The sequence below is a fragment of the Natator depressus genome, chromosome 20, assembly GCF_965152275.1.
Source record: "Natator depressus isolate rNatDep1 chromosome 20, rNatDep2.hap1, whole genome shotgun sequence".
In the NCBI taxonomy this organism is placed as follows: domain Eukaryota; kingdom Metazoa; phylum Chordata; order Testudines; family Cheloniidae; genus Natator; species Natator depressus.
Genome location: NC_134253.1, coordinates 13,781,433 through 13,798,663, shown reverse-complemented (window position 1 = coordinate 13,798,663; position 17,231 = coordinate 13,781,433). Strand labels below are relative to the sequence as shown.

The window sequence follows — 17,231 nt, the reverse complement described above, 5'->3', positions numbered from 1 at the left end:
ACCACTGAGTTTGCAAGGCAGCTTACATCCACCTAACACTGCGTCTACACTAAAATTTGGCTCCCGCTGATGTAACTCACCTGCTTTGCCGACTTAATCATGCCACCGCCCCCAGTCAGCGTAGTTAGGTCAATGCAGTGTCAATGTACATACTGCATTGCTTACATCGACTGTCCCGCAATGCCCCACACTGACAGTACAATCGATACCACACACCACAAACACAAGGAGCCAGGTGTACGCACACACAAGTGCTGTAACTACTGTGGCGGCTGCACGCAGGGCGATTTGATTTTGTAGTGTAGCCATGGCCTGTGTAACTCCCCCAACAGGGGAGAAGCATGAATTAGTGGAAAGTGCTGTGCCTGCCCATTGAAACCAAACGAGCTATTGCGAAACATCCTTACTGATTGCCTCTGTTGTTAGATATTTCACTGCGTGTGTGTGTTCTCCCTGTGTGCTGCCCCAGCTCTGCGCAGACAGCCAGCACAGCAGACCTTGAGTGAACCGCCCAATGACCACAAGATCCGTTAAGGGACGAAGGCACGCGGCCAGGTTTATTGTTGACAAGGCATGGTAATAGCACCTGGCAGACTCTACGAGGATACTAAGACAAGTATGCCTGTGACAATGGACGCAGCTCAGTGAATGGCGGGACTTTCCATTTCCCCCTTGGCTGGACCAACACATTCTCTCAGAGATACCCTGATACAAACAAGCTGCCCCTCTGACTTAGATACTGCCCTCTGACCTGGCTAGTTATTGTCCACTTTTTTGTACATGTTGGTTTGATTAAAACATTTGTATTTATTACGTTGCTATTTGACCTTATCTTTTAGGAGGGCTCAGTGTGTTCCTGTTATCCTTGGGGAATGTTTTTGTGCCATTCTTGATATTGTGGTTTTTGTACCACGCTTCTGGAATGTGTTTGTGTGAGTCCTTTGTGCCGAGCACTGTCCAGGACTGCGCGTTTCTGCACGATCAGCGCTGGGCTGGCCAGATTCTGGGAACGTGCAAGTGGGCAGGGCCTGACGTTTGCTCACAGCAGGGAGAGGGGATACTGGGCTGGATGGGCCCTGTAGGAACCAGCCAGGCTGAGTTTCCTGCAGGGCAGAGGGAGGTGAGTGGGCCTCGTTAGATGCAGCCTGGGGGGCTGGCTGTGGTGAGGGGGGTCTCGGGCTTTGGGGGGGGGTTCTCTCCAACAGGCTGTCTCTGTGACTCATGCTGATCGCACTACGCTGCCCCCTTCTTAAAGCCCAGCCCAGCCCAGCCCAGCCCAGCAGCTGGAGCCCACCCAGTAATTAGGAAATGTGATTTAATTTCAGACAACGAAATGCCACGAAAGTGGCGGGTGAGCCGGCTTTGGGCTGCGCGGTAAGATGATAAGCAGCATCACACGGGCTGGTTGCATAATTGTGAACTTGGCTCAGGCCGGTCGCCTTCCACACCCCCCGCCCAGCCCTGGAGGTTGGGGGCCGACTCTGGGGAGGGCTGGGGGACGAGATGCTGGGTCCCTGCCCGGGAGAAGGGGTGTGCGCTGGGCATCATTCTGGGATCGCTCAGCCCGCAGCATGGCCAGGCCCAGGGCAGGGGGCACCAGGCTGCAGTCCATACCCACAAGGGATGGGCAGGTTGGGGACAGGGCTAGCTCAGCCTGGGTTTGGTAAATTCCGATCTTTAGACAATATTTCCTCCAGGGCCGATTGGATGCACCCGTGCTGCCTACAGGGGGCACTGCCGCTGCATGGGGGTATCACCCACCCGCACCTCCTGCCTCCCACTGTCCCACCCCAAATCACCCCCTGGCCCCTCCACCCATGCACTGTGTACAGCTTGCAGTTACTGTAAACCTCCCTGCTACCCCCACTGCCTCCCCCCAGCCCTGCTGTAAGCCCCCCAAGTCACCCCGCTCTGCCCCAAACAATCTCCCTCCAGCAGGGTCTGCATGCAGGTCTCTGCAGGATGAGCTCTTCTGCAAGCCTGGTGCAGCTTCACCTGTCCCTGGGTCCCAGCTCCGCCCTAGTCATGGTCCCCCCAATCCAGGCCCAAAGGTCTTGGGGGCCCTGGCACAGCTGGCACTGGGAGCTTATGCTCAAATAAATTGGTTAGTCTCTAAGGTGCCACAAGTACTTCTTTTCTTTTTCCTAACCCAAATGTATCCCATTGGCTACAGGGAGTTCCAAGCTGGGACAAGTTCACCTTGATGTCTTTCTCCAGCAGGCAGATGGTTGCAGAATCTCTCCTGGGTTGCAGAATCGCTCCTAGCCAGGGCTGGCTTTGATGCAGCAGCCTGGGGACGGTGCCCCATCCTAGCTGGGCAGGGCTCATGCCCTCCTTGCCTGGCCAATCCCATCGGGCTCCCCTTGAATATGTCCAGGACGCGATGGCTGCAGCCCTGCAGCCGCTGTACAGCCATGGGCACAGTAGGCCTGTGTGTGGGTGTTCGTCTGGCTCCAGGGCTGGGGAGGGAGGAGGAGACCCGGGAAAGAGCAGCAGCAAGCCGTTCGCTGAGTAGACGGGACTGGGCTGGCAGCTCCAGGTGCGTTCCCAGCTCCGCGGAGAGGGACGTCAAGGCTGGCTGGACTGGGTCTGCGCTTCCCTCCGAGCCAGGCTCCGGGCAAAGCGTTGGTGACTGGGAGACCCAGCGTGTGTGTGATTACCCCAAACCTTCCTGCAGGCACCGGGGGACTGGGTGGCACCTGGAAAGACTGTGGAGGTGTTTCCTTTGGGCCAGCTCCAGCCTGGCCAGGCTCCAAGCTCAGCGCTCCCCTGCCAGCCTCGTGAAGGGTCCTGGAGGAGCCAGAACACAGGGCAGGGGAGGAGAACGTAACCCTGCCGTGGGGCTGGGGCTGCTTTGCAGCCGAGGGCGGTGGGGGGCTGCGTGGGTGCTCCCGCATGGGCACTGCTGCCCGCCAGGGGACGGACGGCTGGGCCCGCACAAGGGGGCCTGTGTTTATACCTGGCGCAGACACAAGCGCTAGCGCCGCACAGCAGCTCGTGAGGATCTGACGGGCTCCATCCCCAGCTGCGCCCTGATGTGGCCCAGCTCTGTGCCTCAGTTTTCCCCTCTGTAGAATGGGAGGATAGCGACACCAACCCTCTGGCTGTCCCGCTGCAGGACTGGGCCCTTGGTGGCATGGTTCTGGAGGATAGCTTCATGCAGCCCGGGAAGGCTGGCATCAAGCTGTCTGTGTTTTCAAAGGCCCTCCAGCTCCCTCCCCTCCCCCTGCACTCTGGTGCGGATTACAGGGATCCCGGGGCGGTTTTTTATTGGGAACGCTTCCCAGCTGCTGCTCCAGGCCCAGAACACGGTGTGTTCCCTTTTAAACCTCGCACTATATCTGTTAGCCTTTTACAAGGCCAAGACAAGAGCTGGGGACGCAGCCAGGGCTGGAGCTCTTCTCCATGTTCCTTTCCCGGTGTGCCAACCAGACGGCTGCACCGTGTCACCGCCAGCAAGTTCCTTTCCCTTAACGCTCAGTGGAAACCCTTCCTGCTGCCACTTGCCAGCCACGCCAGCGTCACACCCACAGACCCTGGTCGTCGGCGGGTGGGGATCAAACCTGGGGCCTCTGGAGCTTAGTGCATGAGCCTCTATTGCATGAGCTAAAAGCCCCCTGGCTGGTAGCGACGGCTGCAGAGCAGACTCATCTCTCTCTCTCGAATGGTCTTGGTGCCACTCGATGGGACACAACACTACACCCAGAAGATGCGTGGGTTACATCAGCTGGCGGAGGAGTAACTTCATATCGAGCTTCAGATCCCCATCTTGGGCTTTGATTGATTGGGGAGGGGAGTCCCCAGGCATGCTGGGGTGGCTGGGAGGAAATCGAAAGGAGCTGTTTGTGCTGAATTGCCCCCCCCCGTCACCCCACATTCTCCATCACAAACCCCGGGGCAGCAGCAGCTTCCAGTACACTGGGCTCCCCACAGCTCCCATCGGGGCAGACCTCGGCTGGGGCAGTTTCTCCCAGCCCTGTTCAGGGGCACAGCACATTCTCCAGCCCCGTTCCTGGAGCCGTGGTCACTGACACGAGCAGTGGATCTGCCCCAGTGACTTCAGTGCAGCTGTGGGACTCAGCGCTGCAGAACAGGAGGCCCTAGGTCACTAGCAGCTGAAGCGCCAGGATGAGACCCCTGGGCCCGAAAGCCTCCCTGTATGACGTCCCCAACCGCTCTCCAGAGGAGAACGCTTGCCCTGGCTCTGGGACTAGGGCTTTTAATCCGCTCCGGGTGGCTCCGTTCCCCAGTGGCGCAGGCTCGTTCCTACCAGAGGGGTTTATTGCAGTCTCTGTTTGCCTCCCGTTAACAGCAGGCAGGAGGGAGGGAGAAGCTAGGAATTGCACACCCGCCCCTCAAGGCAGGTCAGTCTTTCCCAGAGGCTTGGGGAGTGGCTCTGCTTTCACTTTGGCCTGTTCACTCCATCTGACGCTGTTGTGGGCCGGATGTTAACCAAGCTGGCTGGGTTTCAGCCCAACACTCATTGCAGGGCCTCTTGCCGAGGCATCAAGTCCCAGGGTTAAACAGGGCACCCTGGGGCTCCCAGCTCCCTGCACAAACAGCAAAATCTCATACCCAGTGTGATAAAGTGGGACTATTCTTAATGTTTCCTCTGAATAGTGTGGGGGTGCCTCAGTTTTCCCTATGCAGTACTTAAGGATCTAGGTGGTGGGGTAAGGGTGTATGATCATTGCAGAGCCCTAGAGGGCAGGTGTGTGCAGGGGTCTGGACACAGAGAAGGGCCAACGCCCTGTTTCCTGGCGACGGATGGCCTGGCCCTTCCCCCCTGCGAGGTGAGAGCTAAAGGGTTGGAGAACAAAGGAATCAGGTGGCCTCCTGGCCTGGGAAAGGGACAAAGCCCAGAAGAGGAGGGGCTGGAGGGAGTTTCAGTTTTGGGGCTGGCTGGAGACATGGAGTGAAGGGCAGACGTGGTTGTCTGGCTCACTGCCCCCCAAAATGGACCCAGCTGAGGCGTCCTGTTCTCTGCACCTACAAGCTCTGTTTTAGACCGTGTTCTTGTCGTCTAATAAACCTCTGTTTTACTGGCTGGCTGAGAGTCATGTCTGATTGCGAAGTTGGCTTCCCCAGGACCCCGCCTGGGCGGACTCGTTGTGGGAAGTGCACGGAGGGGCAGAGGATGCGGAATGCTCCGAGGTCAGACCCAGGAAGGTGGAAGCTGTGTGAGCTGTGTGTCCTGAAGACAGGCTGCTCACAGAAAGGAGACTTCCCCAGTGTCCTGACTGGCTTCATGGGGAGCAGTTCCAGAGCATCGCCCAGGGACTCCATGACAACTGGTGGCAGAGGTGGGATCTACTGCACCCCGTGGACGGCACTTCCTGCAGTAAGTGACTGGGGAGCAGTAAAACGAAGGGGGATTGACGGGTACCAGGCGTGCTCCTACCCCTCAGCTGCTATCCCAGCCTGCACCGCTCCACCTCTGACCCACGTTCCCAGCACGCATTGGTCCTGCCCCATAGCTGCTGTCCCAGCCTGCCCCGCTCCACCTCTGACCCACGTTCCCAGCATGCACTGCTCCTGCCCTCAGCTGCTGTCCCAGCCTGCACTGCTCCACCTCTGACCCACGTTCCCAGCATGCACTGCTCTACCATCCAGGCTGCGCTCCATCCCCTGCCACCACTGCTGTCCCAGCCTGCACCATGGCCCCTTAGCCGCACTCCCCCATTCACCCCGCCCTCCCAACACGGCCTGCTCCAATCCAAGCCCGACCCTGGGGGGCGCCAGCTAACCCCTGTGCCGAGTGCCCAGGCCCCTCCCGCCCCGCCCCTTCCGCGGGCGGGCTGACTTGAGCAGCCTCGCTGGGGTGCCCGAGGGGAGGGGGGGTTGGAGCCTCGCTGTGGTGCCTGAAGGGGGGCGGGGGGTTGGAGCCTCGCTGTGGTGCCTGAAGGGGGGCAGCGGTTGGAGCCTCGCTGGGGTGCCCGAGGGGAGGGGGGGTTGGAGCCTCGCTGTGGTGCCTGAAGGGGGGCAGCGGTTGGAGCCTCGCTGTGGTGCCCGAGGGGAGGGGGGGTTGGAGCCTCGCTGGGGTGCCCGAGGGGAGGGGGGGGTTGGAGCCTCGCTGTGGTCTCACGGCGCAGGACGCGGGAGCTTCGCGGTGCCTGCTCCGGAGCTCCAGGAGCCGCCTTCGCACTGAGACCACGCGCCTCCGGTTCGGCGCAAAGTCTGCTGGGTAACGCCTCCTGCCGGGTTCCCCTCCCCTCCCCCGGGCCGGTAACCTATTCCCTCTTCCCTCCCCCCGGCCGGGTAGCCCTTCCCCTTCCCCTCCTTGTCCCTCCCCCTCCCCCTCCCCCCAGCCGGGTAGCCCTTCCCCCTCCCTCCCCCTTCCCCTTTCCCCAGCTGGGCCGGCGGGGTAGCAAACATATTTTCTGATGGGCAACCAAATCTGAGATTCAGGTTGTCTCTAGACTGTGCAGTCCTTTAAATTCTGTCTTATTTAGACTTATAATCTTGGGGGGAAGGATTTTTTTTAGAGGACTGATGCATTCAAATTGTATGAATTGCAGTGAAGACAGGAGAGAATCTAACTCTTTGCGTTTTTTGTTTGTTTGTTTGTTTTAACTAAAACATCAGGAACCAAGTTCTTCATACAGATCATGAGCCACAAGGTAGGTGTAAAAGTGTTGACCTCTCAGGCAGGTGGAGGGGCTCAGGATGGAGTATTACTTTAAGTGTGTATAAGAAAAGATAACTGAGCTGCCCAAATACATGGCTTAATTTTTCTTGGGAACTGGTTCTTTGAATCCTCTTAAATGTATTGGGAAAAGAGGAAGTTTCAGACAAAAATCTGTGGATTTTAGCATCTTGGAGGAAATCTTTTCTCTGTGGAGCACAAGAATACGTGGTTCCCGGTACCCTACATTATACGTGGGCCCCCAAGAATAAGCTTGTATCCTATGCCTGCACAGCGTAGCTGTAAAGTCTACCACTTGCTGTAGTGCAGTTGATCTTTGACACTTAATAGCTGTGATGGATAAATTGAAATGACTTTAAAGCTATTTCCAGTGCCTGGAAGTTGAAGCTAGAAAAATGCAGAATGGAAATAAGGTTTATTTTTAACAGTGAGGATAATTAACCATTGGAAAAATTACCAACTGTTGTAGATTCTCCATCAAATTTTCGAAAGACATCCAATTTTGATTTCAAAAAGATCTGCTCTAGGTCAAATGGGAATTAATTCATGGCAGTCCTATGCCTTGTGTTCTACAGAAGGTCAGCCTAGATCAGTAGTTTTCAACTTTTTTTCATTTGAGGACTCCTAAAAAATTTTGAATGGAGGTGCAGGACCCCTTTGGAAATCCTAGACATAATCTGTGGACCCCCAGGGGTCTGCCGGTGGCAGGTTAAAAACCACTCCTAGATTATCATAATTGTCTCTTCTGGCCTTAGAAATCTGTGAATCTCCTCATTTTTCGTCTGTAGGGTTGATATTTTTAGGAGGAGAGTGACACTCAGAGACTGGCTCAAAGGGTCCTCCAACAAAGCTTCAGTTCTTTCAGCATCAGTCAAATGGATTTAGAAGGCAACTATGGTAAGTGTTTCTTTGCTGGCTTCTAATATTCATGCAGGGAACTGGACTAGATGACCTCTCGAGGTCCCTTACAGTCCTACAATTCTATATTTCTATTCATGGTTCCTGCAAAGATACAATGAGAGACAGCTTAGATCTTTGAAAGTATGAAAGTATCTTAAACTTGGTTAAAGGAGGGAGTGGAGTAACTTTCTGCTATAGGCATTAAGTTTGGTGAATATATGCCTCTGTGTATTAGAGCAGCAGTTCACAACTTCTTTCATTCTGGGACCCAAAACCAGGTGCAGTGGTGGTCTTGCAATTCAAAACCACACAAACTTTAGAGGCAATAAAGGATGATGTGGGTCAATATCACAGCAAGAAACAATACCTAGGTTTTGCAAGGTGGGTGTGAGACTGGCTGGATAATATGTAGTTGTTGGGTCGGGGACTGGGTGTTCTGAGACAAATGCTTCTAGGCAGTGTATTGGGTGCAGATACTCTACATCATGCCCCAACCTTTGTGAGCCAGGAAGGCTGGAGTGGGGGCGTAACTGCAGATGTGTGTGGTTCGTTTTATTTATTTAGTGTATGCAATCCGGCCAAGTCGCAGCGTTCTTATCAGTGATGTTCAAGGCATGAAGACCTCCAGGAAGTTGCCATTTTGCAGTCCTCCACAGTGTGCATCATGGTTTGTGGGTTCCCACATTGACCTAGTGGACTATGTCCCCCAGCTGCAGCATGTCTGTGGTCTGGAGAAATGGATGATCCAACTAGCAGATCAAATTTGCTGTGTGGGGTACAAACTGGTTATAAAGCTACAGTCATGTCTTGTGCAGCCTGGGCCTAAATTAATTTCCTGGGGATCATCCCAGTGAAGTGACTCTTCTTATTAAGGCCCTGTCCTTGCCATAATTCATAATTTACTTTATTACCAGTGGCTGGCTCCAAAATGCATTTTCCTACAGACGCAACATGATAAATATCCTGTTAGTACTAGGGCTGTCAAGCAATTAAAAAATGTAATCGCGCACTTAAAAATAATAGAATACCATTTAAATATTTGTGGATGTTTTCTACATTTTCAAATATATTTATTTCAATTACAACACAGAATACAAAGTGTACAGTGCTCACTTATATTTATTTTTTATTACAAATATTTATACTGTACAAAAAAACAAAAGAAATAGTGTTTTTCACTTGACCTAATACAAGTAATATAGTGCAATCTCTTTATCATGAAAGTTGAACTCGCAAATATAGAAATATGTACAAAAAAATTGCATTCTCAAACAAAACAATGTAAAACTTTAGAGCCTACAAGTACACTCAGTCTTACTTCTTGTTCAGCCAATTGCTAAGACAAACAAGTTTGTTTACATTTGCAGGAGATAATGTGTCCATGCTGATGATGAGTTCTGCTCAATAATGATCCAAAGCAGTGTGGCCCAACACATGTTCACTTTCATCATCTGAGTTAGATGCCACCAGCAGAAGGTTGATTTTCTCTTTTAGTGGTTTGGATCTGTAGTTTCCACATTGGAGTATTGCTCTTTTAAGACTTCTGAAAGAATGCTCCACACCTCGACCCTCTCAGATTTTGGAAGGCACTTCAGATTCTTAAACCTTGGGTCGAGTACTGTAGCTATCTTTAGAAATCTCAGATTGGTACCTTCTTTGTGTTTGGTCAGATCTACAGTGAAAGTGTTCTTAAAATGAACAACATGTGCTGGGTCATCATCCGTGACTGCTATAACAGGAAATCTGTGGCAGTGTGCGGGTGAAACAGCGCAGGGGGTGCACCGCTCTCCCCCAAGGAGTTCAGTCACACATTATTTAACACATTATTTTTTTTACCAAGTGTCATCCGCATGGAAGCACGTCCTCTGGAACGGTGGCCGAGGCATGAAGGGGCATACGAATGTTCAGCATCTCTGGCATGTAAATACCTTGCAATGCCGGCTACAAAAGTGCCATACAAAGGCCTGTTCTCACTTTCAGGTGACATTGTGAATAAGAAGTGGGCAGCATATCTCCCATAAATGTCAACAGACTTGTTTCTCTCAGTGATTGACTGAAGTAGTAGTAGGAGTGAGTAGACTTGTAAGGTCTAAAGTTTTACATTGGTTTGTTTTTGGGTGCAGTTATGTAACAAAAAAATCTATATTTGTAAGTTGCACTTTCACGATAAAGAGATTGCACTTCATGTACTTGTATGAGGTGAATTGAAAAATGCGATTTCTTTTGTTTATCATTTTTACAGTGCAAATATTTGTAATAAATAGAATAGAGTGAGCACTGTACCTTTTGTATTCTGTGTTGTAACTGAAATCAATATATTTGAAAATGTAGAAAACATCCGAAATTGTTTAATACACACACACACAATGGAATACCAATTGAAATGTAACTGTGCGATTCATTTTTTTAATAATTTTTTTTGAGTGAATCGCGTGAGTTAACTGTGATTAATCGACAGCCCTAATTAGTACCATGGTCGGGTAAGGGTGCTGCCCTCTCCAGAGGCCTAGCCAGGTATATGGTGTTGGTTTGAGGCATTGGGGACTTTTTCCCCCCATAGTAGTTCATGGATGCACGGGCTTGGTGCTCTGGAACCATTGAATGAAGTTCAGGGCTTGTCTACGCTTCCGCTTAAGTTGTTGTCACTTATGTCAGTCACGGATATGAAAAAGCCACCCCCCTGAGCTGTCCGCATCAGCACTAAGTCAGTGGGACACACTCTCATTCTGTCATAGCTTCCACCTTTCGCTGAGGTGGAGTAATTATGCTGACAGGAAAGCGCTCTCTGGTCTTCATAGTGTGTTTACACTACTGCCCTACATTAGCGCAGCTGCAGTGAGTCTGGTGAAGACTAGCCCCCAGACCAGGACCCTCTTCCAGTGTGACTACCCCTTGGGGCACACTCTCACTAGGACAAGCCTCCTGGGCTTCAGCTCCTCCTTGGTCTGACCTCGGAGCATTCAGCATCCCTGTCGCACACCATAAGCTCCCTGCAGTGAGCCACCTGAATAGGACACCTGGGGAAACCTTACACGCCTTCCAAAGGGGCCATGCACCCCCGACTTCAGCAGTCAGGAGTGACTCTCAGCCAGTGGTGTAAAACAGAAGGGTTTATTAGTCGTCTGGAACACAGCATAGAGCAGAATCTTGTTAGCACAGAAAGCAGAAAGTTACAGCAAAGTTCAACTTGAGGAGACCCAGAACCATGGGTGTCTCCTCCTGAGTCCCAAACCAGGAGTCTGACTAGCTGTCAAGGTTCCTCCCCCACTCTGAACTCTAGGGTACAGATGTGGGGACCTGCATGAAAACCTCCTAAGCTTACTTTTATCAGCTTAGGTTAAAACTTCCCCAAGGTACAAATTAATTTTATCCTTTGCCCTTGGAATATCCACTGCCACCACCAAACTCTAACTGGGTTTACTGGGAAACGTAGTTTGGACACGTCTTTCCCCCCAAAATCCTCCCAACCCTTGCACCCCACTTCCTTGGAAGGGTTTGGTAAAAATCCTCACCAATTTGCATAAGTGACCACAGACCCAAACCCTTGGATCTGAGAACAATGAAAAAGCATTCAGTTTTCTTACAAGAAGACTTTTAATAGAAGTAAAGAAATCCCCTCTGTAAAATCAGGATGGTAGATACCTTACAGGGTAATTAGATTCAAAACATAGAGAATCCCTCTAGGCAAAACCTTAAGTTACAAAAAAGACACACAGACAGGAATAGTCATTCTATTCAGCACAGTTCTTTTCTCAGCCATTTAAAGAAATCATAATCTAACACATACCTAGCTAGATTACTTACTAAAAGTTCTAAGACTCCATTCCTGTTCTATCCCCGGCAAAAGCAGCATACAGACAGACACAGACCTTTTGTTTCTCTCCCTCCTCCCAGCTTTTGAAAGTATCTTGTCTCCTCATTGGTCATTTTGGTCAGGTGCCAGCGAGGTTCCCTTTAGCTTCCTAACCCTTTACAGGTGAGAGGATTTTTCCTCTGGCCAGGAGGGATTTTAAAGGGGTATACCCTTCCCTTTATATTTATGAAACCAGCCTCCAGCAGTCCACCTACAGTCACACCCAGTTGCCCCTCCTCCATCTTGTATGCTGTTCCCCAGGCAAACTGGTCACCTGGCCTCCACCTCCCTTTGTTCTCCAATTCCTCCAACTGGCTCTTGCAGAGGATGGGCCCCGGCAATCAGTTGCCAGGATACAACTATTGTCTGGGCCCAGGGAGCTAGACGGCACTTGCACCTTCCCTCTCGGAGTATCTGCAAAGGTCACACACCCTTATCCCCCCACCTAGATACTTGTGCAACACATAGGGAAAACTGAGGCGCGCACAGTATTCATACAAACACCAGGACATTTTCCACTTCGTCACAAGTAGCCATTTGTCCTAAGTACCTGTGTCAGTCTTTCTCAATGGCCTGTCCCTCAGATCCCCCTGACACTGTTTAGAAAGGCTGCAAGCTTTGGATTCACCAAGGGCAAGTGATGCCTGACCAACCTGATGGCCTTCCAAGATGAGATAACTGGTTCTGTGGATATGGGGAAAGCAGTGCATGTGATATATCTTGACTTTAGCAAAACTTTTGATACCATCTCCCACAGTATTGTTGCCAGCAAGTTAAAGTAGTGTGGATTGGATGAATGGACTATAAGGTGGATAGAAAGCTGGCTAGATTGTCGGGCTCAACGGGTAGTGATCAATGGCTCCATGTCTAGTTGGCAGCTGGTATCAAGCAGAGTGCCCCAGCGGTCAGTCCTGGGGCTGGTTTTGTTCAACATCTTTATTAATGGTCTGGATGATGGGATTAATTGCACCCTCAGCAAGTTTGCAGATGACACTAAACTGGGAGGAGAAGTAGATACGCTGGAAGGTAGGGAAGGGTCCAGAGTGACCTAGACAAATTGGAGGATTGGGCCAAAAGAAATCTGATAAGGTTCAACAAGAACAAGTGCAGAGTTCTGCACTTAGGAAGGAAGGAAGGAAATCCCATGCACTGCTACAGACTGGGGACCGACTGGCTAAGCAGCAGTTCTGCAGAAAAGGACCTGAGGATTACAGTGGATGAGAAGCTGGATATGAGTTAGCAGTGTGCCCTTGTTGCCAAGAAGGCCAATGGTATAATGGGCTGTATTAGTAGGAGCATTGCCAGCAGATAGAGGGAAGTGGTTATTCCCCTCCATTTGGCACTGGTGAGGCCACACCTCGAGTGTTGCGTCCAGTTTTGGTCCCCCCACTACAGAAGGGATGTGGACAAATTGGAGGGAGTCCAGCGGAGGGCAACGAAAATTATTAAGGAGCTGGGGCACATGACTTACAAGGAGAGGCTGAGGGAACTGGGGTTATTTAATCTGCAGAAGTGAAGAGTGAGGGGGAATTTGATAGCAGCCTTTAACTACCTGAAGGGGGGTTCCAAAGAGGATAGAGCAAGGCTGTTTTCAGTGGTGGCAGATGACAGAACAAGAAGCAAAGATCTCAAGTTGCAGTGCGGGAGGTCTAGGTTGGATATTAGCAAACACTATTTCACTAGGAGGGTGGTGAAACACTGGAATGGGTTACCTAGGGAGATGGTGGAAACTCCATCCTTAGAGGTTTTCAAGGCCCGGCTTGACAAAGCCTTGGCTTGGATGATTTAGTTGGTGTTGGTCTTGCTTTGAGCAGGGGTTGGACTAGATGACCTCCTGAGGTCCCTTCCAACCCTGATATTCTATGATTCTAAGCTAGTCCCTGGTATCAAAAAGGTTGAAAAACACTGATTTATGTAATCAATCTGGCCCGTCCCCCTTACTTCCAGCTATCTAGAAAACCTCCCACAGTCCGTTGGCCCATGTTCCTTTCTGTGCATGCCCTCTGTACACTGATACAAACGCGGATAAATAGCATGGAAGGTGTGAGGGGAGACACATTTGTGATGGCAAGAAAGCTGCTGCATGAACACAAACTGAATCCTGAAGAAGAGGTGTATGTATGCTTGAAAGCTTGTGTCTCTCACTATGAGAAGTTGGTCCTCCCCTACCTTGTCCCTTCTGTGTAACTGTTAAGTGATTAAGGTGACTCATGCCTGTCTCTGGGTCATAGTATGGACTAGGAGGGAACATTTTCAAAAAGTGCCTGTGACTTAGGCCCTCACTATGTTCAGTGAGTGTTGGGCTCTTAAGCACCTGCCAGCCTCTGCACTTTACAGGACCAAGGGCACTGTAGTGCAAATTGCATCCTTAACTCCAGACATGTTTGTTTTAGTTTGATTTTTTTCTTAATCCAGCAGAGATGGCCTTGGAGTATGAAGGTAAATGCAAAAGGATTTACTTCAGAATGCCGTGCTTCTGCCAATCCTTAGCATGTCACTACTGCACAACTAGCTAATTTGGTAGCTTCAAGGGTTTTTATAGTAATGTTTATTTCTAGCTCACTGTTCTGCATACGTATAGTCATTAATATGTACTGGCCACTCTGCACTACTGATTGCCCTTTCCTCATTTTTAATTTAATATTCTACTCACCCAAAATCCGAAGTGAATTTGGTTGGGTACACACAGTGAGTGCCAACTTAGCAGTTTAGCATTTTTGTCTCGGCTATTAAAAATTGATGGCTTAACCCTGTTAGAGGGCTGCTCCAGTACCTAGTATGTTTCCACTCTTGTTAATTGTGTTGATGATGAACTTAGATCTTGTTTTACAGAATGTTTTTTCTTTTGTCTTTTTATTCCTTCGCTTCCAGTTGATGCTTTGGATCCAGAGAGGTTAATACAATGTCCCTATGATAAATATCATCAAATCAGGGCCTGTCGGTTTCCCTATCATCTTATAAAGTGCAGGAAGGTAGGATGGGATGTTAAGGCTCTAATGCACTTGGGAAATCATATTTTTGTAAATGCTAATGCATGGTGAGCTCAGTATGCTGTGCTGCCTTTTGCTAGAAGGATGCATTCACTTGCTATTAGGCTGGAAGAAGCCGTCTTTATTTCATATTTATATCGCTCATCCATTTACCACTTCGTAAAAGCATCCAGTTCATATTTAGTAATGCACTTCAGATCAGTGCATTTACCCTGAAGAAAGGCGAAACAGGTTCTTCAGAATACCTAGCTCAGTGATGGGATCCTATTCTCTTCCAACAGTTCACTCATGGGACCAGGGTATTTACTTCCCACTTCAGGCCATGGAGCAAATGCAGCCAGTGTTATATGGATGCCTTCTGGCTGGCCAAAGCAGAAGTGATCTGATGTTGCAGTTAATTCTTTACTTTGCAATCAGAGCAGGAGAGCTGCTAAGCCATCTTTTTTTTATATTGCTAATAACTCTATTCAGTGTACATCTGTCTGCAAGTCCCTCTTCTCAGTCTTCTATCCTGGGCGAGAATGCTGTATATTTAAGAGGAGAATCTGCTCCTTTCTTTTGTCCTCTCAGTCTAGTATCTTATTTTAAGCTCTCCAGTGCTAGTGTATATTAGTTGTACTGGTATAAGCGCACTTATACCGGTATAACTGCATCCACGTGTAAAGATGATGTCCTGGTCTGATTGTATTGGTGAGGAATCACACCCCTAGCCAACATAGCTCTAGTAATATAAAAGCCATGCAGAGCAAGCCTGAGCAGTGGGTTCGTCCTCTTTGTATTCTTGCTCTTTTCTAAGGGTAAAGGCTCTTCATTCAGTGGGGGCCAGTAGTGCTCTTCTATGTCCACACTAGTTTACCTATCCTGGCAAAATGCTCCCAATATAGATGTGGCCTCAGCTGGAACATTGAGTAACTTCCCTCCTGTTTCAGGAGGGTTAAATTAACTGCGAAGACTTAAGCTCTAGCGCAGGCAGAGACTTATCATAGAATATCAGGGTTGGAAGGGACCTCAGGAGGTCATCTAGTCCAACCCCCTGCTCAAAGCAGGACCAATCCCCAACTAAATCATCCCAGCCAGGGCTTTGTCAAGCCTGACCTTAAAAACTTCTAAGGAAGGAGATTCCACCACCTCCCTAGGTAACCCATTCCAGTGCTTCACCACCCTCCTAGTGAAAAAGTTTTTCCTAATATCCAACCTAAACCTCCCCCACTGCAACTTGAGACCATTACTCCTCGTTCGGTCATCTGGTACCACTGAGAACAGTCTAGATCCATCCTCTTTGGAACCCCCTTTCAGGTAGTTGAAAGCAGCTATCAAATCCCCCCCTCCTTCTTCTCTTCCGCAGACTAAACAATCCCTGTTCCCTCAGTTTCTCCTCATAAGTCATGTGTTCCAGTCCCCTAATCATTCTTGTTGCCCTCCGCTGGACGTTTTCCAATTTTTTCACATCCTTCTTGTAGAGTGGGGCCCAAAACTGGACACAGTACTCCAGATGAGGCCTCACCAATGTCGAGTAGAGGGGAACGATCACGTCCCTAGCTCTGCTGGCAATACCCCTACTTATACATCCCAAAATGCCATTGGCCTTGGCAACAAGGGCACACTGTTGACTCATATCCAGCTTCTCGTCCACTGTCACCCCTAGGTTCTTTTCTGCAGAACTGTAGCCGAGCCTTTCGGTCCCTAGTCTGCAGCGGTGCATGGGATTCTTCCCTCCGAAGTGCAGGACTCTGCACTTGTCCTTGTTAAAGCTCATCAGATTTCTTTTGGCCCAATCCTCCAACTTGTCTAGGTCCCTCTGTATCCTATCCCTACCCTCCAGCCTATCTACTTCTCCTCCCAGTTTAGTGTCATCTGCAAACTTGCTGAGGGTGCAATCCACGCCATCCTCCAGATCATTAATGAAGATACTGAACAAAACCAGCCCCAGGACCGACCCTTGGGGCACTCCACTTGATACTGGCTGCCAACTAGACATGGAGCCATTGATCGCTACCCACTGAGCCCGACAATCTAACCAGCTTTCTATCCACCTTATAGTTCATTCATCCAGCCCATACTTCTTTAACTTGCTGGCAAGAATACTGTGGGAGACCATGTCAAAAGCTTTGCTAAAGTCAAGGAATAACACGTCCACTGCTTTTCCTTCATCCACAGAACCAGTTATCTTGTCATAGAAGGCAATTAGATTAGTCAGGCATGACTTGCCCTTGGTGAATCCATGCTGACTGTTCCTGATCACTTTCCTCTCCTCTAAGTGCTTCAGAATTGATTCCTTGAGGACCTGCTCCATGATTTTTCCAGGGACTGAGGTGAGGCTGACTGGCCTGTAGTTCCCTGGATCCTCCTTCTTTCCTTTTTTAAAGATGGGCACTACATTAGCCTTTTTCCAGTCATCCGGGACCTCCCCCGATCGCCATGAGTTTTCAAAGAGAATGGCCAATGGCTCTGCAGTCGTATCCGCCAACTCCTTTAGCATTCTCGGATGCAGCACATCCAGCCCCATGGACTTGTGCTCGTCCAGCTTTTCTAAATAGTCCCGAACCACTTCTTTCTCCACAGAGGGCTGGTCACCTCCTCCGCACGCTGTGCTGCCCAGTGCAGTAGTCTGGGAGCTGACCTTGTTCGTGAAGACAGAGGCAAAAAAAGTACATTAGCTTTTTCCACATCCTCTGTCACTAGGTTGCCTCCATCATTCACACTTTCCTTGACTTTCTTCTTGTTCTCTAGTTTGTCGCTTACTTAATTTAAAAATAAAGTGGCTGAATTATTTAGGGTTTCAAAGCACTTACTCCCCAGGTCGGCTTCTTAGGGCAATTTCATCTGTGCATTGAACCATGCC

General features: G+C 50.0%; 1 protein-coding gene across 1 annotated transcript in view; it reads left to right on the top strand.

The window, feature by feature from the left end:
- Positions 1–17,231, top strand: part of LOC141975285 (gametocyte-specific factor 1-like) — a 65,242-nt gene that overhangs the window by 33,193 nt on the left and 14,818 nt on the right. Inside the window, exon 2 of the mRNA XM_074935581.1 lies at positions 14,271–14,371. Within this exon, the coding sequence (XP_074791682.1) occupies positions 14,271–14,371 (101 nt within the window). The remainder of the gene's footprint in view (positions 1–14,270; positions 14,372–17,231) is intronic.